Source organism: Pholcus phalangioides, unplaced genomic scaffold (genome assembly GCF_987345545.1).
Source record: "Pholcus phalangioides strain wild (caught in Gottingen) unplaced genomic scaffold, Ppha-v1.0 ptg000004l_1, whole genome shotgun sequence".
In the NCBI taxonomy this organism is placed as follows: Eukaryota; Metazoa; Arthropoda; class Arachnida; order Araneae; family Pholcidae; genus Pholcus; species Pholcus phalangioides.
The window spans coordinates 25,938,613-25,961,843 of NW_028301597.1; the positions used below are offsets into that span (position 1 = coordinate 25,938,613).

Consider the following 23,231-nt stretch of genomic DNA (forward strand, 5'->3'; position numbering starts at 1 on the left):
AACATAAGAAATTAAGAATACAAAAAACAAGAATCTAAAATATTTCTAACATAAGAATTTGAAATATTTCTAACATAAGAATTTAAAAGATTTCTAACATAAGAATTTAAAAAATTTTAACAAGAATTTAAAAAAAAATGTTTAACGAATGAATGTAATGAATTTGATATATTTAAACAAGAATTTAATATTTTTAAACAAGATTTAAAAAATTCTAAACGCGAGAATCTTTGATTTAAACCGCAGATTTACTATGGAAAAAAAAAACCAAATAGGAAAAAAGGGGGGCTAAAAATCCTTTGTTGAGAGATGTAGCACCCTCTGATTTCAATTAGGATCCAAAATGGACTTTAAATTATGCATAATTGCGATTTTTCACGTGCATATTGTCACATGAAATATTTCATACTTCTTTTCTTTGCACCGAAACTGGCTTCGCCATCGCTCGCTGTTGTTATTCATCATAAAAAGACGGAGACCTCTTTAAATGGTTCCTTCGAGGGTCAAAAGAGGTCAATTTGACTTCATTTCCTCGTTCCTCTTCTTTTTTTTCTTTTATTTCATATAATCCTCCGTCCATTCATTCTTCGGAAAGCCAGTGATGTATCATATACTGTTATGGAGACTGTTTGCATGAGTAAGTATAACGTCGGTATTATCTTCATACTTTCGTCGAGTGTTTTCTTCTTTTTCGCCAAGTGGGGGATGATGCCACTTTATATCTATGACTCTTTCACGGATTCCTCTATTTCTTTTATCCTTTATCTAAGAAAACTCTACGAGTCTTATTCAATATTTAAGAGGTTATTCAAGTGTTTTCCGTGTATATTATGTATTAAAAATTTGGTTTTTTTTTTCCTGAGTTTTCTGTGTTTTCTGTGAATTTTTTGCGTGGAAACGTAAACATTGATTACATAAAAAAATATAATATAGGCCATGTGGTTGAAAACTTTTTAATCGAGTTATACATACCGCCGTGTAGTATTAATATGACCAACTTATTTACAGTAGAGCTAATATACAGTTTTCTGTGGTTTTTTTTTCATGGGTCGATTTCTTCTTTGTGGTCTGGAAATGATGTAATAAGGTACCGGAAGATTTGTAACTGGTATATTTGAGCCAAGCCTGTTAAAGTTCGTTCGGTAGATGCTGGAAAGTGCTTGGCGGATGATATACACATGCAGAAGCGTATACTGAAAATATTTTTTAAATACCTTTTTAAATGATTTAAACATCGAAGTAAAATGCATATACGCCTATATTCTCTCTTAATCGATGTCTGTTAATTCAGAATGCTTTTTGAAGGTTAGTAACCAAGAATTCTATCTGGAAGAAATTCATTGTGCCCCTCCTCCAATGTTAATACTACTTACGCCCGTATATACATGGTTATCGAAATTAAACTTCCCCAACTAAATGTCCCCGAATTCTGGCAACAGATACTCTTAGATGATGTACTACTCATCGTTTATCAACCTCCTCAGCAGCATTTACGAGATATCTCGTCTAACCTGATGCTTTGTATTTCGGCAATTACGTGATATCTCACCTCCTCGAAACCCTCTGATTTCGGCAATGACGAGCAACCCAAAGAGCTTTGTATATCCCTCTTTTCCGTAAAACATTTTTTCATCTCAAACCTGTCAGATCAACTGCCAGTGGGCGGAGTGAGCCTTTGTTCCCGTTTTGATCACAGACGGGAAGGGGGGGGGGGGGACGGTGTTGAGGGTGTTTTACATTTTCAAATTTTTATCTTCCCCTTTAGGATAGTATAGGAATATGTGTGTAGTATAAATAATAGGAAAAAATTGAGTATTTTCCTTCCCTCGTCGTTTTATTATTCTCGGAGTTTCGGGGAGGAGCACGAAATCGGAAAAAAAAATGTATTCGCGGAAAAATTTGCGGCTTCAAAATAGATGGCATCCTTCCTCGACAAGACATTCTAATGACACTCAATATACCCTCTCAGGGGTTAACACCTATGTTTTCCATCCGAAAAACCGTATTTTTCCACAGCTGGATGCAAGTCTGCTTTAACTCCCTCGAATATGCTGAAGAATGGTGCCTTGTATATGTAACAGGGTTGCGAGGTTCTGGGATACACTTGAAGGGGGGGGGGGGGTTCTTGGGGGAAAATAAAGTAGAAGGTGATCCATACATGTTTAAACGGGGGCTCAAAAAAATTAGATGCGAAGAAATATTAATCTTTTTCAAGTAAAATATGTTATAGATAGTGTGTAGCTACTTCCAAAATCCAGCAGAACTGCCCGAAGAACCAGGACCATCCTAACGCATGAGCCCAAGCATGTCACGGGAAAGGGGGGCGGGTCTACACGATAAGATTCAGTTCTATGGATTTCGAAAGTAGCTGTTGCTTTCAGCATGACCCCCACAAAGGTGGGGCCTGACAGGGCTCGAGCTTGGGGCTCGGGACGATTCCTTTCTCTTCTTTTTTTTTCACACTATAAATTCACTACTGTGAGGCCCACGAAAAATCTGATCTAGAAACCCGCCAAAGATCCTGACCTAGGGGCTTTGCAACAAGTATGTAAGGCCCATGGCCGTCAGCTAAGTAGTCAAGCCATCACTTTGCCCGAAGACCCCCATGACATTAAAATGGCCCTGCATGGAGAGATAGCCCCCTACAAGTGAGAAGCTCACGGTGAACTCTAGCCCAGTGGTCCGAAGATTAACCATGCTCATGAAATTTTGTATTCATTATTATTTACTCAAACAATCATTTCAATAATTAGAAAAGATCTCGATCCTGGAAGAGGGTAGTAATCATGTAAATAATGGTAAACGCATCTCGTTTCAGCTTAAGTACTGCCAAAAAATCGTTGAAAATTTGATGAAAAGCCATTCTCAGCTAGTGCTATTGAAAAGAAATTCTTATCCAGAACATTCCTGGAGATGACGGGGGATGGGCACGAGAGAGAGAGAGCTCCTAGTTCGTTTACACTGCGAATTGCTCAACTCTAATGTCTAAGCACATCTTCGTAGCACTTGATGTCGCTATATATTACGGGCACCCTTGGGATCGAAAACTTTGCCCGCAAACGATGAGTGTCAGTTAATAGGTAAACAAAAATAAACTATTGACACCCGTTGACATAATTTAAAAAAAGTATCTGTTAACAGGAGTTGTCCGCTAACGGCTAGTCTCTGTTATGAGAGGTTGCACTGTAGTAGAAGGTGGTTGAGGACCCGTGTTGGAACCCCACCGTCGCTACAGTGGTGGTCGGTTGAGTTGGTTTTCTGCCGTTACCGACTTCGAGACGCGAAAATGCGCGCCGATCTGCCCGTTAAAAATTCTCTCCACAGAAAGAAACAGGCTTACAACGGTAAAATCTTCAATTGTTACACTTCACTCATAGTTCGAAAAAGAGGTGGCAGATGGCAGCACTATAACAAGCAATACACAGAAACAAGCCTAACGTTAGGTTCACAACACGGACACGCTCATTCCAACACGTACGAATTCGTTAGAATTTCCGCAGAGGAATATGGACGAGATGCATATGTGGTTTAGTAGTAGAAAGTGGTCACATAAATGTGACTTACTGTGTATTTGCTTATTGTAAATAGTTATGATACATTATTCGAACATTTATTGGCTATTACACAGGTGCAGTAGTTTTCTCGCAGGAAATAAGAGCGCAGATCGAGTGGCCGGAGAGCACGAGTTCGTCATCGGACATCGAACTACCATTGGCCATCTTGTCCCGTCCCAGCCGGATATCCGTACTAGTCGGCAGTACCGTCGTTTTTCCTTGCGTCGTCGATGGAGATATGGGTGAGTGGATTCTTTTCAAGCGAAATAGCTGATCGGATGAGCGGAAACCGATCCCCCATAGGTCTAGGGCAGTGGTTCTCAATCTGAGGCCATGTGGCCCTCCTTACGGTTCTGAGGGAAGCCACGGGGGAAAATCAGATGAAAGGGGAGTCACGATAAGTGGTGAAGGGGGGGGGGGAGGCATCGGAGGCTGTGAAGAATAGAGCTGTCAAGTAAATAACGATACCAGAAAATGTTACCAGTCCCAAAATGTAGCAGAGCTGTCCTTAAAACCAGTCCATGGACCTACGGGACCCATGGGGGGGGGGGGGATTTCCCGAGGTCTCGTATCCATAGAGCGCCTACATGATGAGATCTGTACAGGGCCAGCATCATTCTTCCCCCACCCTCCTCGGGTCAAGCGATTTTTCTGAGGCCCTACCAGGAAAGCTCTCGTAAATTTCAACCAGATCTCATTTTTGTGAGGCCTCTGGGCCGTGCCCAGTTGGGTCCCATGCGTTGAGATGGCATTGGATCTGTAGGTAGATTTTTAAAAGTAAGTATGTAAATATGCAAGCTGTTAGTTCCAGCCAAGTATGGAGACCCCAGAACATCACTTTGCCCGAGGACCCTCTGATATTCAGACAGCCATGCATCACCGAAGTCTAGACAAGGGTAAGCGCGGACCCAGGAGGGGGATGTGATGCGACGGGCCGATTGTAGGTTCACGTTGGATCGTTCCGCATTTCCCGCAGACCTATTTTTCCCATTTAATTCGACTCTCGGTACGGATGATCATCCCCTTTGTGGATACGTGACTGGCCCAGGGTTCCAGTGATCGATCTCGTTTATAAAATTTTTGTTCATTATGAATTCAGTTTTAATTGAATTCAATTCGTAGAAATTCAATTAAATAGGTGAAAGGGTCTCGTTCTGGGATGAAGATTGAGAGCCCTGGAGAAGACAAGGGGGCCACGAGAAGAAAGTATTGTCCAAGGGGGGACGCCCTTGGGCTAAAAAAGGTTGAGAAACACTGCTCTACGGCGCACACATTAAGCAAATCCATGTCCAAAGACACAATGTATAGGAATGTTTCTTTAAAAAGTGATTTCTTTAAAAAAAACATGTTCTTTTCGTGCATGGATTTCAGATGAATACGTTCTGGTCTGGAAAAAAGGAAAAACTGGAATTTTATTTTCCGGAGACCTCAGGGTCGAAAAGGACAAGAAGTTCAGTCTCATCAACGGAAGCTCGTTGCAGATCGAAAGAGTGTCCCCTTACTATGCTGGGGAATACACTTGCCAGCTGCGCACCAAGACACCGGTTGAAGTCGTGCACGTCCTGTACGTCCTGGGTAAGTGTCGGAGAATTTAAGCTTTTCATTACATGCGAGATTAGGGCTGTCAGGTTCCCCAAATATAAATACGAGACACATTTTTTCTTGGTTGGATGTTTACTGGGAAAATAGCTGAACCTACTAATGCCACTGTGCGGTCATCGTGCTGGACTCTCATCGTGAGGATCCAGTTAAAGGAGGGAGAATCAAGTTTTCCAAATTGTGTAGGTGTGGATGCGAGTTGGTCCACCATTTGGGAAAGTCTCTCCTCAAAGAGCGGACAGACCTTGAACATAATACTTACATGACACTGAAAAAAAAGAAAAAATTCAAGCGTTTATCATCTTGGCAGCACCAGCAAGAGCACGAACGAGCACGATTCTGACAAAATAAATATGCTAGGGCCACGCATAAACTCAAAGCACGCACATTTCGGCATGTGCCGATTCGTTAGAAATTCCTCAAAGGAATGTATACGAGGTGCATGTACGATTTTGTAATGTTGTTAAGTTACATACTGGTGTAAACAATCCAGCACTCGTCAAGCCATTGGTCAAAAGTTTCATTTCCCCCCCCCCCCGGTCTTTAACAGATGTCGCCAATATAACAACTGAATGTCCATGCTGATCCAGTACTATAAGAGTTAGTCCAAGGACTTCTCAAACTTTTTCCCACCCGCGGCGCCCCTTACCCTTAATCAACGCATGTCCGCGGCTTGCTTCCCAGAGCAGTTTAACAAAGAATCTCTTCGAAAAACCTTTGTTTGGCCGCCGGCACCCCTGACAAAGGTTGGCGGTTCACAGTTTGAGAACCCCTGGGGTCTCTTTGCACTACTACTAGTTAAACGCGCATGCTCCTCGTAAAAATCCGTCTGGGAAATTTCAGACGAATCGCTGCACACCAGCATGATTGAAGTAAATGTACGGCCATAACGTATTTATATGTTGTCAGCGTTATGCGTGTTTCGTGCTATAATGGTGCTGCCATCTGTCTCCCCTATTATGAAGTGAAAAACGGCAGATGACTGAATTTCCGTGTAATGCAAGTATCGTGTTGAAAGTCTTTATGTACAGTTGGTAGCAAAACCATGGAAAAAAATTTCATGGTCAGTAGGGAACAGCTATAGTTAGTAGTAAGGCACCTGTAATTTTTTACTTTTTTTTTGCGGCCCCGAAAGCGGGCCACCTGGAAACCATACATAAAATTTAAATTGATGTTGGGGTGAAGAAATTCGTCGTTAGTGAATTACGTTTCCGCCAACAAACTTGTTCCGAAGTTTAGACGACCGAGAGAAGAGAACGTTTAGTCATAAACGAACTTTATACAACGGCACTCGTATCGATTATCGATTAATCATTTAATTAATTGGTGTCTTTCAGTTCCCCCGAAAGTGAGGATCGACCCAGCAGATGGCACGGTCGTCGTTAAGAAAGGAGATCGTATTGTCGTGCGATGCAACGCCGATGGATATCCGGCTCCGACCGTAACTTGGACAGCTGTGGTGAGAAATTTCATTCACAAGAACATTTTCTTCGGTGATAATACAGTGAAACCCCGCTACAACGATACTCGATGGGAAGATAAATCCCTCTACAACGACATTTCTTCAAATCTTTTTTTGGAATTGCGCATGGTCTGACGTTAAGCTCCTCTCGATAGATACAACGATATCCTATACTATGATAAATCAATCACTCTATAACGATAGGTTTTTAGGATGTTTCAAAACTATTACAATGATATTTATTTTATATTTCACTCAAAATCACCCTCAATACATTTTTTCAATTCCTCACCAGTTTTTGTTCTTCCGAGGGTGTTCAATAAAATCGGTATTTTGCACTATATGTCCGGTGAAAGTTTCCGTGAAGCTACTTTCTGTATGGTACACGAAAGTATTGCGCGGTAAAGTACTTTATAGGCTGAAACAATAAATTTTATTCATCAACCAATCAATTCAAATTTTTGGCCGCGAATAAAGGCATATACAGGGTGTAAGTAAGCTGATGGTCAGAACTGTAAGGGGTGATAGAACTCTCCAAAACAAGCAACTTTCACCGTACAATGTGGAGTCGGAAAGCAAGCGACGAGCCACGTGTGGGCGACTCTGCAATGAAAATGGGGGGAACACAGTAAAGACAAACAATAAAGGCAAATATAATCTTTATTATCAAAAACTTTACAGTAAATGCTCAAATGGGCGACCACCAGCTGCATGTGAACGTGTAGCCTGATCCGTAAATAGGATAGATGCTGCATGCAAACTGTGATTGCATTAGGTAAACACATTTTGAGGAAGGGTCCGTTCAAGTATTACGTAAGCAAATTTTAGTCATTTTTGAACCCCCCCCCCCTTGCCAGCAAAACGCTGACCCACTCCCCCCCCCCTCCCCTTGTCAGCAAAATTTCGTCATCAGCTCTGCCCCTCTGAATCCTAACTCATATTTTCATAAAGGGTGGTTGATGACGTAAGCATTATCCAAACCCCCCCCCCCTCCGACCTTGTCATCAAAAGTCAGCAAATCGGAACCCCCCCCCCCCTTCCCATCGATGATAACGTAATACTTGAACGGCCCCGAATAGTTTCATTTAAGGTATACACTCATTGTGGGTAGTAGGGGTACATCCTTTCTTCGCGCAACACACGCCGTACCGTCATATCAAATACAAATACAACGCCACAACAGGCAAATTGCCCAACGAGGTGGCTGACTTAAGAACATCATGGATCCCCGAGCCCTACCTACTACTGCTACACCACACATGCACCCCGCCCACACCCCCACGCGGAACCCCCAATGAATCGGTATATGCGGGAATGTGCGTGTACGTGTAGTGAAACCTGACGTGAAGTTTTTTGTTTCTCTGTAATGCTTGTTACGTGTAGTGCTGCCATCTGCCACCAGTTGTCGACACCTTGGTCATGAGCTCGCGTGCTTCGTTCAGGTTGGTCGTCCGCTGCATCAAGCATTGCCTCTATCCGGTTTACTGTTCTCACCCTCCTTGCTTGACCTGTGTCTATCTTTGGGCGAGGATCGAGTCCATATCCACTAGTTGCCTGTGCATGCGTTGATATATTCTCCGATCGGGTACCGCCATTACCTCCTAGAGATACTAGAGATACATACATATCTCCAGCAGTGGCTCCATGGTGTAAGGGTAGCACACTGGACTCTGAATCTAGTAATCCGAGTTCGAATCTCGGTGGGGCCTACGTTTATTTTTTTCTACAAACAATACAATTGTAATTCAATCTATACACGTCACTCACTTCACTTCTGAAATATAGATGGCGACACTGAAAAATCAAACAACATTGCATACGCACTCAAGACTGTTAGGTACACACACACCGATATACCCAACTAGGTAGTAAATCGCACCTAGATGGTGATAGACCTGAGTTGTACTCGGTTTGAAAAAAAAAGTATCTCCAGCACCGCCCTGTCTGGAAATCGCTTCTGAGATAAAGTTTTACTGCTTCTTACGTTTACAGCCTTGTAAATAAAGTGCGTATCGGCCTTCTTGAATTATGGCCTATCATTCGAATATTGCTGCATCTCACGCTGATGAATAACGGGTTCGGCGAAAGGCGACATTTCATGCACTCTAAAGAAAGCACCCTCTCACACAGCTAGCCTTCCCACCCCACATTGCACGGTGAACATTATTTGTTTTGGCGAGTTTCATCACCCCCTTACATTTCTGACCATCAGTTTAGTTTGATTATTTTTGTCACATCACCGTCCTTTTTTTGTACACGGGAACTAATTAGACAGGGACCTACAATTTATTGTCGGTTCCGAAAGGCAGCCTTTTTTCTGTTGGTGCGCTAACTCGTCGCTGCGGTAGCAATCATTTTCTACGGTCATGTCACCGTTTCTGTTGCACCCCTGTGTCAGGAAAGTTTTCTGACAAGGATGAACCGGATATCGAAATCGCGCGACACCTCTAAACATCCTTAGTACCTTAGGCGAGTGTCTTATCGACCTGGGCTATCGCGCTTCATCAGCTTAGTTACACCCTGTATACTAACCAATACATTCCATCGCGGTACTGACAACGCCAATTTAGAAAAGACGCCAACAACAGCATAAATTTGGTGGCACCTGATGATAATGCTAGCTCTCGATGTAACGATAACCCCTCTACATCAATATTTCTTCTTCACAGTTCACAGAGTATCGTTATATCGAGGTTTCGTTATATTTCTAATAGATTATCCAAAAATATTTAATCACAGTTGGGCCTAACTAATGCGATTCTTCACGTCTTTTCAACGTGAGTGACTGGATTCTACTTGGTTTAAAATGGTTGAAGCTTTGAAAATAATTTATATAATGCGTTTTTTTCTTTCCCGGGTTTCTTCAACATACAGGATGGATATTTACCAGGTCGAATAAGAGAGAAGCAGGGGAACGTCTTTTCCATATCTTCAGCGGACATTCAGCACTCTGGCATTTACCAGTGCACAGCGGACAACGACGTCGGTGAAAGCAGCTCTGCCACCGTAAGAATCACTGTGCTTTGTACGTACAATTCTTATTTAGTAAGTAATTGTAATTTGGCATGCGTGGGGTATGCAGGGTGTTTCGAAATTCATGTACAGATGCTAGGGAGATGATGGAAACACAATTCGGAAAGGCACAAATCATCCTACTTCCTCACTCGAAACGCAAGTGGTGAAGCGCAAGAGGGCGCTTCGATGAATCACGTGTATGCGAGACCCTCTTTAAAACACTACGTACTCCAGAAAAAAGGGAATATTCTGAGGACCACTACCCAGGACCATCTCAACAACATCCCGGGAAAGGGGATGTTCTATGCCTACTACATTTTTTTTTTCTTGGCAAATATTCGCCAAGGAATATATTCAGCCAAGCTGAGGCAGCGTGTAGCTAGCCTATGCCACTGCTGCTTCTTTGCATTAGGGAAGGTAAATATTGGAATCAAATATTTGTGAACGACTATTGGCCAGCCTTGACACAAGTGTGGCCATGGCTTGAGGCAAGAAATTTCTAGAATATTGTGATGCGATTTTTATTCATCGTCATAATCATACGCCGTTGCACAGCGCCATCTGTATGTAAATTTTTTTTTACACATCTGAATAGCTTCCTAATATAAATTTTGTAGCCTGTCCCACAATTAGGCTGGTCGTCCACTGAAAGAGACAACGCGTGGCAAGCAACGCGGGTGACAACAGCTGACATTGAGTCAAACGACTAGGGGATATCTCACGTAGTCCACTCAAAGTAACTCAGGCTGTGGTTATAGTAGAGCGAAAAGGTAGAATGTAACAGAATTTCGACTAGAAAGAAAAAAATGCATAGGGGAGAGGAAGAGATAGCATAGTAAAAGAGAAGGAGGATAGAGAAAATAGCCGGTGGGGTTCTGAAATGGTGTGATGATGATGATGATGATGCCTTCGCAGAAGAGGGAGAGAAAGAAAGGGGAGAAATGGACCAATCAGCAGACAGCGAAATCCCCACTTCGAGGTGAAAACAAACACCGTTATTTGAATCACCTCGTCGAGTGCGACGAGAAATGTAATGCCTCTCTCGAACATGCGATGTGTAGAACAAAACAATACAATTGTTTTCGTCACTAGTCGCTATTATGCACTCCCGTACCTCATGGTCGCCCCCCTGTAACAATTGCGCAGAAACGGCAAGACGCGTAAAATCCTGATTCGGCTAGTTTTCCGGTCGCCTGCCGCATTTCGACCACCTGCTTATATCTCTTCATTGAGACAGAGCGGTGGGCCATGATCTGGTTAGGAGGAGGAGACCACCGGACACAATCACCGGAAGTCACTCGCTGAAGATCATTTCTAGTGGCCGACGTTTTCCTGTTGTGCAAAGAAAGATTGCGAGATTGTGTGTTATTGTCAGTCTTACGAATATTGCCTGAGTGTCTCGCGGTGTCTCCAGTCTTACGAATACAGAGAACTGAGCGTGATTTGTTTATCGCTTCGATTCGCTTCCAGTGGACGACCAGCCTTTATGCTACTAGATATAACGTAGAAAATAAAACACCTCTCATTTCAAGACACCTTGTATGTTACTGTAATACACCGGATAACATGTCTTATTTTATGTAGACGCACCGCAAGTCACAGTCATACCGACCTGGATGCACGCCGGTCTTGGATCATCGGCCGAATTCCGCTGCGTCGCGACGGCTGAGCCCTCTCCGACGCTGTACTGGACGCGGACACCGAGTTCTGTGCTAGTAGAGGACAGCCACGTCAGCTTCGAGCGACTATCGAACAGCACCCACGAAGAACTCGTCCTCAGGATAAGGAGAGTCACTCAAGAGCACTTCGGAAGCTACGCCTGCTTCGCCAACAATTCCATCAACTCCACCTTCAAGACCGCTCAGGTATCAGGTAATAATGATACAACAAATAATAATAATTATTATTATGACCCCCGAGATAATTATTTTCGTTCAATTCTGTCGTTCGTTCGAATTTCTGAAGAAAGATCGGACGTAATAATACATCATGTTCAGGCCGGTGTAGATAGTCGGTAGGACACCCGACGGTTTCTGACCGGACGCGATCCATTCTCTGACGTAATCGGCATCCCGTTCGCTCAGCTGCAGCTTTCCAGAGTACAAATCTTCCTGGAAACTTTCAGATGGCCCACATGAACTAAGATAGCCATTTAACTTGGCGGCTTTGGTGGAGGTCACCGATTCTTCGCCATCGAGTCTAAGGCTTTTGAACAGCTTCGTATGGTACGTTCGGAGTATGTACTTCTGGTGATACCTGCAAAAAAAAAAGTGCGTAATTCGAATTTACCCAATAAAAGATATGGCACTTTGGAGGAGGATTTAGGAAATTCTAATTGTCGCTTAGGAGGTTAATATTCTGACACAGGCAACTCCTCGGAGGTAAAATGGTAGCAAATTGCATCTTTATGTATATGACAAACGCTTTGTATGATTAGTAAAGTTGACCTATCAATAAAAATTTCCAGGTCATTTAGTGACACTGGCGTGCTACATTCAAAGTATTTTTGCCAAATCAACAACTACTACTACTATTAAACCAGACGTGAACGTCGCCAACATTCTCTGCGGAATTTCTAACGAATTGGTACATGCATATAGAAATGTCCTCTCCACTTGTTAATACAAGATTCATTGAAAGACTGGTTATTTGGGGAGATGAAGATCACAAGGAAGAAAATTCATCACTGCCCCCCATGGGGACACATTCATTACGTGGTCTCACTCCCCCGCGGGCCTTTGGGGACGCCTACGTCATTCACGATCTATTAGTTGATTGCTGCCGCCGTCCATGTGTATGGAGCCTTTCAACATATATATATACACTTCAAGGGTTGAAATGTTCTATCTGCTTCCATAAGGCAAGCGAGAGACTGGGGTTCGAGTCCCCGTGAGGGGCAGAGGTGAATCTTCTTCCTTATAATCTTCATCTCCACAAATAACCAGTCTTTCAATGAATCTTGAATTGGTACATGGTGGAATGCGCGTGTACAACGTTGTGAACCTAACGTGAAATTTGTTGCTGTGTTATGCTTGTTGTGTGTAGTGCTGCCATCTGACACCAATTTTTCTAACTATGAGTGAGATGCAATGTTTCGATAATTGTACTGTTATGTGCAAATCCACGACTGCAGAAAAAGTCTTTCCGTATCCTATTCCACATCGTTCTCGAATTTTAAATGTAGCCTATTTATTCTAAAGGGTGTTTCAGAAAAAGGATGGGCCAAAGAGGGGATAGAGCACACATGTAAAGACACATTCTTTTGTTCATGGGATGGAAATGAAACGCATAGGTGCTAGATCAGCACCTCCTAGAGATGGAAGGCCTCTGCACAGTTTGCCATAAACGTCATTCAGACTACCTAGCAAGTTTGCCACATTTTGAAACACAGCATCCTATTTCGTTTCCTCTTATTTTGGCGTAGAATCTTCCTGATTGGCTCACAAATACCGCATAGTGATTGGATGTGGGGCATAGAAATCACCAATTCTGAACCCGATCATTTCTTTTCCTCACAACGATGATACTGGCACGAGCAGGGAATTTTTTTTCCCTGAATATTCTGAGGGAAAATGGACTGCTTACTGACGTCACAAGCTGAGGCCTTCTATCTCTAGGAGTTGCTGGCTAGATCCGGGGTTCTTAACCTATGAGTCACGACTCAAATTTGGGTCGTTGGGGCTTCCGAGATGGTTCATATAAATCCACTCACACACAGTTATTCTTGAGCTACTACTACTGAACCGCACATGCATCTCTTCCATATTCTTCTGATGAACTTCTAACGAATTGGTACATATTGGAATGTGTGTGTACGCGTAGCGAACCTGGCGGGAAGTTTGTTTCTTATCGGTGAATTTTCCGTAAATCCGTTTCGGTAGGTGTTACCTGTATATACTCTGGCGTTTATATACTAACTTAACTTTCCTATTACTCACGTTTCAGCTTCGTAGAAAGTCCTCATCGGTAGGATTTCGGTCAGTACCGGTGACTTGAATTTCGCCAAGATACCATTCCTACTCCTCTCGGCGATTTCTTTCTGCCGCATGTCCTGGTAGAAGATGGCGGACATGTACTGTCGTCGATTTTTCAAAGTCGGGTCATGGTTCTCCCAGAAAATGACCAGCAGGGACTCGTAATCCGTTTCTTCGGTATCGAATGTTATTTCAACGGCTTCTGTATGGTCACCTCTATAATAATAATAATAACTACTACAACAATAACAACAACAAATTGTGAGGTTCGCAAATCGATCTCAGACATGGAAAACAATGAAATGTTTTTTTCGTTGTATAACAAGGATGCTCAACTTTTAGTAGAGTGCGGGCCACTTTATTGGTTTGAAAACGCGTCGCGGGCCACTCAAGCGGTCTTGAAATGTGTCGCTGGTTCAAAAGCGGATTAAGGTTGGTTGAGGCCCCGGGAGCAGTACCGTCTTAATGCATGGGCCCACCCAGGCACGGCCCGGGGTCCACAAAAGAGGGGGGGGGGGGCTCAGAAAAATAAGTAGTTGAATTTTTCAAGAATTTGCCACCTAGGTAGGGCTCAGAAAAGTCTCACATGGTTCCGGAACACATGATGCTCTTAAAACGGCTCTGCCAGGGAAGAAAATTTTGGTCCCTCAAATTACAGAAAAAGTTGGATTTTCGAGGTCCTTCAGAGTTCGAGGCTTAGGGCTTTCACCCGCTACTCCTGCGGTTAAATCCGCATTTGCGCGAGTAGCACAAGTACTCTGGAAATGTGTCACGGGTCCCTTAAGTGATGAGGAACTGAATCGCGGGCAGCGATTCAAGTGCTCTAGAAATATGCCGTGGCTCACTTAAGCGATATATGCAAATGGGCCGCTGATCACACTTTTTGGAAATGTGCCGCGGGTCATTAATGTGTAAGGTCATAATATTGTAAGTCAGTTAAATGATGCGGCATTCCCCAGTGGTCATTAATGTGCGTCAGTTGAATGATAAGACACTGCACCGCGGGTCACTTAAGTGACCTGTATACATGCGCTATTTAGTTCAAATTTTTTTTTTTCAAAATAAAGTTGAAGGTCACAGGCCATATTAAATGATTCCTATGGTCCCATTTGGCCCACTGGTCATGGGCTGAACATGTATGTGTTGTAGAATAACGAGTCATTGCAAAAAAAAACCGTTTTCATTGATATATATAGGTCTTTCAAATGTAACATACTTCAGGAAAATAATGGTTTTGTCCCGTAAAATACGGGACGTACGATCTTCACACAGAACTGAATCATTCCCCACATCCCCTAGCACATCCGCCTGCCGTGTCTGAAATGGGGACATCCTACGCCACTGAAATCAGTAAGGCATATTCTGCCTGCTTTGGCAAGTTCATATTGACAGTGATGCCAACATAATCGTCCACCTCGGAACTTATCATATCGTTTTGAACACTCGTGCTCCTGTACATGGCCAATGGTGTGTTTTAATACGGGTAGGCCAAAAAAAATCCGGGTTCAGGGTCATGAGTCGAACAGCCTCCCCTCAAGTAATTGAACACATTCATCTTAATTAGTCTGAATTTTTCCTTTTTTTTCTGGAATTTTCTCTTCCATCGGTTTTGATCATTTCGTTAGTTTTTGTAGAAGTCCATTAATTTTTTTTCCATTATTTCTGAAATTCCCTCTTTTATTAGTTCTGAAATTCTATCTTTCATTAGTTTTGAAATTCTCTCCCTTTCATTAGTTCTGACATTCTTTCTCTTTTATTAGTTATGAAATTCTTTTCCATTAATTATAAAGATTTTTCTTTCATTAGTTCTGAAATTTCTCTCTCTTTCATTTTTATTAGTTCTGAAATTCTCTCTCTTTCATTAGTTCTTGCATTCTCTCTCTTTTATTATTTCTGAAATTATTTTTCATTAATTCCAAAGTTTTTCCTTTCATTAATTCCAGTTTTTCTTTCATTAATTCTAAAAATTTGTTTTTCTTTCATTAATTCTAAAAATTTGTTTTTCTTTCATCAGTTCTGAAATTCTTTTTCATTAATTCCAAAATTATTTTTTTTTCATTAATTCCAAAGTTAAGTCTTTTTCACATTAGTTCTGAAATTATCTCTCTTTCATTGGCTCGGAAATTCCCTCTTTAATAAGGTAATTACTCAATAATTCAGATTTAAAAAATTATTTCCTTCGTTAATTGTGAATTCTTATAGGAAAAATCTCTCTCTGTCTCTCTGAAACACATTCATAGATGTGAAGGTTTGGTGTATTTTTTGAAACCCCCTGTTGAGGGTCAACCCGCAGATATGGTCAACATTCACGGAAAAATAATAATGGTTTTTTGAAAGGTTCAATAAAAAAAAACACTTTTATGGTCACCCCTCTTCTTTTTACGGACCTTTCTTTCCCTTTTCCTTTTTTTTTGTCCTACTCGTGTCCGCAAAAAAGGGGATTTACGGTTCATAGATTGTGAAGTAACTTATTCCCATATTTTCAATTATAAAATGCAACTTATTCTATAAAAATGGCAGATTTCCGTCACAATTTATAGCGTTTCTTTTTTTAAATATGATACTAATAATGATTATAACAGATAATTTAGGCATTGAACAGAAGAATACTCACAATCGTAAGTAGGACGGATCCGGGTCATTTCCTCCACAGAACCCGACCCGAGTAGCCAGGACTCCGGATACGCACCCAAAAATCGCTTCGGGTCTCCAGAAGCACCCCATACCGAAAATGGCTTTCTTCGGGGGCATTTTTCCTCTGCCTTTAGAATATTCGGAACGAAAACAATGGGGGGAAAATATGCTAGATCAGGAGGAATTGTGTGTTTTTATACGGACTGATGCGTTTTGAAAGTGTGCGATGTGATGAGTGCCTTCCTCATCACCACGGTTTGTACGACCAACTGCTGCGATTCCAACTCGACCCCAGCAGGAGGAAACCAGTCTTTTGCTGGCGTCCAACTTCTTTTCGATTCCGTTTGTTCTCGTTGTCAATCTTTTGCGAAATTGGCTCGAACAGCTTCCGACAGCTCTCTTCAATGGTCTTCTTTTTCTTCTCCTCTCTAACCTAGTTGTATGATTACAACACGGTGTTTACTGTACATCAAGTCAGGGCAGCCTGTACCATTCGCGGAACCCGGTGCGAGAATAATTGCGAGGCTAGGGCCGTCTTAACCAGTCAACTGGCCAATTAATTTTTCCGAATGCTACCCGTGGTTCTCCCCCCCCCCCCCACCCTTTTTTAGAAGATGTTTTTGTCGTTTTCTTGGAAGTTTGAAGCTATTAAAATATTTTTTTGATTGAATATTTTATGAACCATCAAAAATAAGTTCATCATGTTCTTTGCTGTACATTTAAACTCATCATAAAAAAATAATAATAAAAGTGATTAGGGGGGCTGGTCCGTATAATCGATTAATCGGATCGGTTACTGTGCAAGCTTCGGAAAGAAGGGTTATGATCAGGACATGGCCCCTCAAAAAGGTGAGGCTGACAGAACTGCAGCTCTCATCATTTTTGTTTTTTCACGCTATAAAAATTCATCATAACGGGGCCCGTGGAAGTCTGGTTCGGGGGCCCGCTGGAGATCCCAGCCTAGGGGGCCCTGAACAAGGATGGGAGGGGCCCGTGGATCAGGGCCCTTTTCCTGTGGTTCTGGCATAGGGATCAGCAATAAAAAATGTCATCTACTGAATGTTTTAGCGTACTTTAATGACCATATTTATTCATCAATAGATGTTTTATAATAATCTGAAGACGATGGCATGCTCTAGAATAGTGTTTCCCAAAGTGGACAATATCGCCCACTGGGGGGGGGGCGATGGAATGGTCTTTGGAGGAGGTAGAAACTATGGGTTTAGTATAAGATCCTATGGATTAGCTTGAATTGTGGGGCGATGTGAACCAAAATATTTTAAAGGAAAGGACGATGGAATAAACAGATTGTTAAACTGTGCTCTAGAATAACGATGACGTAATATTTTCGTCTGAAACTGAAAAATTAGTTGAAAGAAAAACAAAAGAGACGAAGTCATCCACTCGAAAGCCTATCGTACATGGCTCCCCACATCCTGGAGAAAGGCCCCCTGGGCTAGGATTTTTGGCGTAAAAAATGATGGTAATTGTCCCGACCCCAGAGCCGGGCCCTGTCAGCCCCACCCTTGTGGGGCCATGGCTATCGAACTTGTTACAGTGGTTTCATGGAAAAAATTGACTGTTAAGAGAAAGTTAAACTTTTTTTTGAATAATGATAATTCTTTGTGCCCCTAGTGAAATCAGAGCCTTTTGGCCTTTCACAGGTTCAGATACGAAATAAATAAATCAATTTAAAATTTTAGAAAGAAAAATTTCTTTCCGAAGAGTAGGTAGCGCGGGGGGGGGGGGGGGGGGGTTGTAAACTCCAGGGTGCTCTTCTTCCGACGTTGAGTATAACGTGAATTTCGTTTCCACACAATTCTTGTAATAGTGCTGCCATCTAGCACGATGCGATGTGCGTCACTAAGATCATTCGACCACCAAAGCGGCTGGCACTTAAGCTAACGGGCCCAGAGTTATACATGGTGGGGGGGGGGGGGGGGGGAATTGCCTAAATTATTGAACACTTATTTCTAAGTATTTCATTTCTTTCATCAAACATGAATTCTCATGAATTATGAAATTTATTAATTTCTTTAAATATGAATTTCTTTACTCCTGAGGCAATTTTTTTGTAACGAATTTTCTGATTCACATTCACAAATACAATTTTTCTTTTCATTTCGTTAAAAAATAGTTTTCGTTATATATACAGTCGATTTCCGTTTTAACGAATACCGTTATAGCGAAAAAATCTCGTTTTAGTGAAAACTTTTCTAATCCCCAGATAAGTGAATTCTCCGGTCTCTTGTAGTTCGTTATAACGGGATTCGACTGTATATATATATATTTCTAAAATTATTTCTTTCACCAATTCACGAAAAATGATTACTTATTTATTTCTCTAATTCTGAATTCATTTCTTTCAATTATTCTAGAATTAATTTTCCAACCAATCAATTATGAAATATTTTTTATTTATATTCTAGAATTATTTCTTCGAGTAATTCTTAAATTATTTCTTTAGTGATGAAATTTCCTCAGTAATTACAGAATTTTTTTGGAAGTTACTATGAAACTTTTATTTTCGTTAACTTTTTTTTCAATAACTCTGAGATTAATTCTTTCACTAATTCTAAAAAAACTTTTTTGATTAATTCTGAAGGAAAAAAAATTTCATTAATTCTGAAAAAATTTATTTTAATAATTCTTGAAATAATTTCTTTCAATAAAATGGTTTTTTTTTTTCAGTATTCCTGTAAAATCACCACAATTCTACATGTCATTTTGTATGTCCTCCTGAAATAAATGAAATTAGAGGCCCCAAATTTATGGTTGTTGTATCTGTGCCCTAGGTCCACACGGCGTATGAGTTTGAAACATTTCAGAATTCTCCAATAACTCTCATATGATAATAATGATGTACAGGGTGTCCTGTAAGTGCTCATGCGGCCTTTATCTCATCAACCGTCCGTCGTAGAGGATAGTTTCAATTTAAAAAATGATCCAAATGTGTTCAGAAATTACCCTGAACCCGTTCTGAGAGTGAAAGTACAGTGTATCACAAAATAAAAACACCTAAGTTTTTATACGGTCCCCCGTCCCGTAACTTTTGATTAGAAAGTTGTTGCTTCGTCTCTCCTGAGGCCAACAAAAAAAAATTCCTCGCTACTAAGTGCAATATTCGTTGAGAGAATTCATAAATCGGAGAAAAGTTAGTAAATAGAGTAAATGAGAGAAAAGAGCGTTATTTTTTGCTGTTCTTTCAGAACTTCCCTCCGATTTTTTTTTTTTCTTGAATTCAATTATCTCATTGAATATTGCGGGTAGAAATTTCTGTTGGCCTCATACAGGGCAACTTCCTAATTGGAAGTTAGAGGACAGAGAGACGGTATAAAAATTTAGACTCCTTATTTTGTGACACACTGTAACGCCTTTTAAACATTCTTTAAATTGGAATCATACCTCTAAGACGGACGGTTGGTGAAATAAAGGCCGCATTAGCACTTTCAGGACACCCTGTATAACCTCTGATGCGGACTTGATCGAATAATTTTTTTCAACCGTCTGTCACTGTTAAATGTATATTTTCTCGAAATGGTCAATGAGCCACAGCAAAAAAAAAAACTTCGAGGGATCATGCATTGAAGACCCCCCCCCCCCCCACGAGGTAAAGTCCTAAACTTCACTAAAAATGTGTGTGTGTGTGCGCGTGTTATTTAACAAATCATTTCAGCAACTTTATGCATTTGAAGAAAAAAAATTGTAGGTTTATTTCCGATTTGCAGGTCTTGCGGAGCCGGTCAAATTCAAGAGCCCTGCAGCGGGTAAACGGAACGAGAGTTTTCTCATAACTTGGACAGTAAAGTCATACAGTCCGATCATCGAATACCTTCTCCGGATAAGGTCTCTAGAGGTGTGTACACTGTACGTTATGCATTGTGTTTTGGTAACTCCAAATTCTGTAAATAAATGTTGTCTTATAATCGGGCAAATACGATACCAAGTCTCTAATTGGATTCTCTTCCAGCGGCGTAATCCCGATAACAAAGCTTCCCAGTGGACGGACGTTATGATACCAGTGGATGCCGAACAGAGTGTACTCCACAGTCACAGCTACAACATCACGGGTATCGGACCGGGGACCAAATACGAAGTGGTGATGCAGGCGAGAAACGATTTCGGGTGGAACCATCCCAGCGAGGCTTTCGTCTTTCACACTGCCGGTGGTAAGATATTGCACATGTGCCACCATAGGAGAAATTTAGGCAACCCCTCGTTCTATGAATACATTCATCATGGAGCTCGAAAGTATAATTAACATTTATTTCTAATCCAAACTCACTGTTTTTTCTTTGTTTCAGCTTCACGTGAAGATGAACTGGAAAGAGCTACTACAGAAATTTCGTTGCTGCCAGTTGTTATGACTGACATGTCGCCAGAAGATCTGGGTAAGTAAGAAATTACAGGAATATGCAGGGTCTTGGAACGACTATACAAAACGTTTTGAACGGGGCGATTTTATAAATGAGATCGATCTCTGGAGCCCTGGGCCAACCACATATCCCGAAAGGGGGGGGGGTGATCATAACTCCCAATAGCCGAATTAAATGTGAAAAATAGGCCTGTGCAAAATATGGGACGATCCAACGCGAACCTACAATCGGCCTTCCCGACACATCACCGTGGATCTGCGCCTACTCTGGTCTACAGTTCGGTGATGCATGGCCACCTGAACATCTGGCCGGGCAAAGTGATGTTCTAGGGTCCCCATACTTAGCTGGAAGTAACAGCTTACATATTTACATACATTTAAAAATCTATCTACAGATCCAGCGCCGTCTTAACGCATGGGCCTACCCGGGCACGACTAGACGGCCTCACAAAAATAAGAACTGGTTGAAATTTATTTTCAGAATTTGCCAGGTAGGGCCCCAAAATTATCACTTGGCTATGATGCTCTTAAAACGGCCCTAGAACGAGACAATACTATTTTTAAGACATCTTCGAAGAGCTCAGTTCATTCTGATACAAAAAAAAAAAACCTTCCTTTTTTTTGTCCCGTTTTTTATAAAATTGATATGGCCCGTGTAATAAAATTCTATCTTGCACGTACAGGATGTTTCAAAAAAGAAAAACTAACATTAAAATGGCATAACTTGGAAACAGTGATGAATAGGAAATAAAGAAACAGTAGCTCGTTTGAAGTGGGCGGGTCTGAAATTTCATATACGCTGGTTTATGAAATTAGTTACAGTTTATGACTGATACGTAACGCATCAATCTTTTCAACAATGACATTGTCCTTCGCAAATATTGGGGAAATCGCATTGCAATGGATTCCAAATGGCCGCCTTGTCAAGCAAGAACAGGGTAAAAGTGAGGAGTGAAGTATGAAGCCACTTTCCTGCAGTATATCTACTGTATACATCACAGATGAACTGGTGAAGGGTGAAGCTGATGCGGCGTTTGAGGACTCTAACTGTAAATAATAATGTTCAAATGGACCCCCCCCCCCCACCAAAGAAAGAAGTGAGAGAAAACGACTGTGTCGCCATCCGTTAGTTAAAAGCGTTATTAATTTTGCAAACCGGTGTATTCGAAATTCTATGTTTCAATCTGTCGCTGTTTCCGAGTTATTCAAAGTTACGGAGCAACGTTGGGATCTGCTGAGGATCTTGTTCAAAGTTGGGATCTTCTGGAACTCAGAAGAGGCGCGAATTTCACTTTTTAACGCTCTACTTCAACATAACAAGGGGGCGCAAAAATGCGTGCTTGCCCCACCTGACCAAGAATCTAGTTGCAGCGGCTCTGCCCAAGACGATAGAAAATTTCCGAGATGGTCCCTCGTTATGCACTTAAGTGATGTGGACCTACACCGCAGATGCTTATTAAGCGATCTCGTAATATGTGGCCCTTAGTTCATTTTTACAAAATTAGGTTTCAGGGCGCGGGCCATATCAGGTTACTCCGAGAGTCACATTTGGCCCGCGGGCCATGGGTTGAGTATATATGGTTTCTAGATGCAATCCGGGCTACAAAGGGTGCTCGTATTGAAATATGGTAGTTTCATGTGACGCAAATTTCCCCATTTGTTATGGTCACCAAACAAATTACTATTACCCTTGTTTGTTTTTTTTCCCACTGTTGAAAACTTTCATTTTTGTACATAAAAATAGCAAAGTCGTCCCAGAATCTCGTCGCAGTCTTTATCGTTATTACGCGGCTTGACCATATTTCATCGAGGGAAAATACGAAGCATTATCAAAAAAAAGTTGCCAATCGATTGCTAAAATCAAGGAATGAAAGAGATTTCTTTCCTCCGTGGCTAAAATCGATTAAAAAAAATGCCAGTGACGAGAATTGCTGATCTACTATTAATTAATTAATTCTCCAATTGAAAAACTCAAGAAATGTTTCTTGCAATTCCGCACCGAAATAGAAGAAAAATTAGCAAAAAACAAGGGGAGAAAAATATAAATACACAATACAGTAAAACCTCTCTTTTACAGACACCGGCGGGACAAAATAATTTGTCCGTAAAAGGGGGTGACGAGGGGGTTTGAAATGTATACCTTTATTATACAAGGGGAAATTATTATTTGGTCATAAAAGAGGAGTGACCGTATCTGGGGGGGGGGGGTGTCCGTTAAGATGGGTTTTACTGTATTGTACGTATAATAAAATTCATAATGTCATCAAAAACTTAAGAACTATTCAAATCAACATATCAGTAGTGTTCAGTGATGACTGTTGGTCATTCTTAGCATGCCCCCCCCCCCCCGACGGTAGGGCTAACAGGGCTCCAGGACAGCTCCTACATCTTTTTTCTGTTTTTTTCACTCTATATAAATTTGTTACAGACTGATCTACAAATTTGACCTGGGACTCGCCAAAGGGTACAAACATAGTGCACGCTGGTTTCCAATTCTGCGTCGTTAAGGTAAAAAAAAAGCCTCGAAATTCAGGTTTTTGACATCAAGGGAGCAAACTTGCAGAGTCTGAAACCAGCGCGTGCACTATGTTCGTACCCAAAGATTCCAAACTGGGGTG

At 41.5% G+C, this 23,231-nt stretch overlaps 2 protein-coding genes and 1 non-coding gene across 4 annotated transcripts in view; 2 read left to right on the forward strand and 1 right to left on the reverse strand.

Annotated features, from left to right (window-relative positions):
* LOC149086994 (limbic system-associated membrane protein-like) overlaps positions 1-23,231 on the forward strand; it is a 45,164-nt gene that overhangs the window by 19,098 nt on the left and 2,835 nt on the right. Inside the window, exons 2-9 of one of the 2 annotated variants that reach the window (XM_089231209.1) lie at positions 3,629-3,796; positions 4,926-5,129; positions 6,491-6,612; positions 9,490-9,640; positions 11,215-11,502; positions 19,967-20,094; positions 20,209-20,404; positions 20,543-20,629. In XM_089231209.1, coding sequence (XP_089087335.1) covers positions 3,629-3,796; positions 4,926-5,129; positions 6,491-6,612; positions 9,490-9,640; positions 11,215-11,502; positions 19,967-20,094; positions 20,209-20,404; positions 20,543-20,629 — 1,344 coding nt within the window. Of the gene's footprint in view, positions 1-3,628; positions 3,797-4,925; positions 5,130-6,490; positions 6,613-9,489; positions 9,641-11,214; positions 11,503-19,966; positions 20,095-20,208; positions 20,408-20,542; positions 20,630-23,231 lie in introns of both variants that reach the window. The other variant, XM_089231208.1, reaches the window with a different exon arrangement.
* On the forward strand, positions 8,254-8,324 carry TRNAQ-CUG (transfer RNA glutamine (anticodon CUG)). Its single transcript has one exon. It is a non-coding gene; the product is annotated as a tRNA-Gln (tRNA).
* On the reverse strand, positions 11,511-16,610 carry LOC149086996 (peptide methionine sulfoxide reductase-like). Its single transcript, XM_089231210.1, has 3 exons — positions 16,219-16,610; positions 13,569-13,820; positions 11,511-11,886 (listed from the first exon to the last, which is right to left on the reverse strand). Exons 1-3 carry the CDS (start codon positions 16,353-16,355, stop codon positions 11,565-11,567), a joined length of 711 nt encoding a protein of 236 aa, XP_089087336.1. The 5' UTR covers positions 16,356-16,610; the 3' UTR covers positions 11,511-11,564.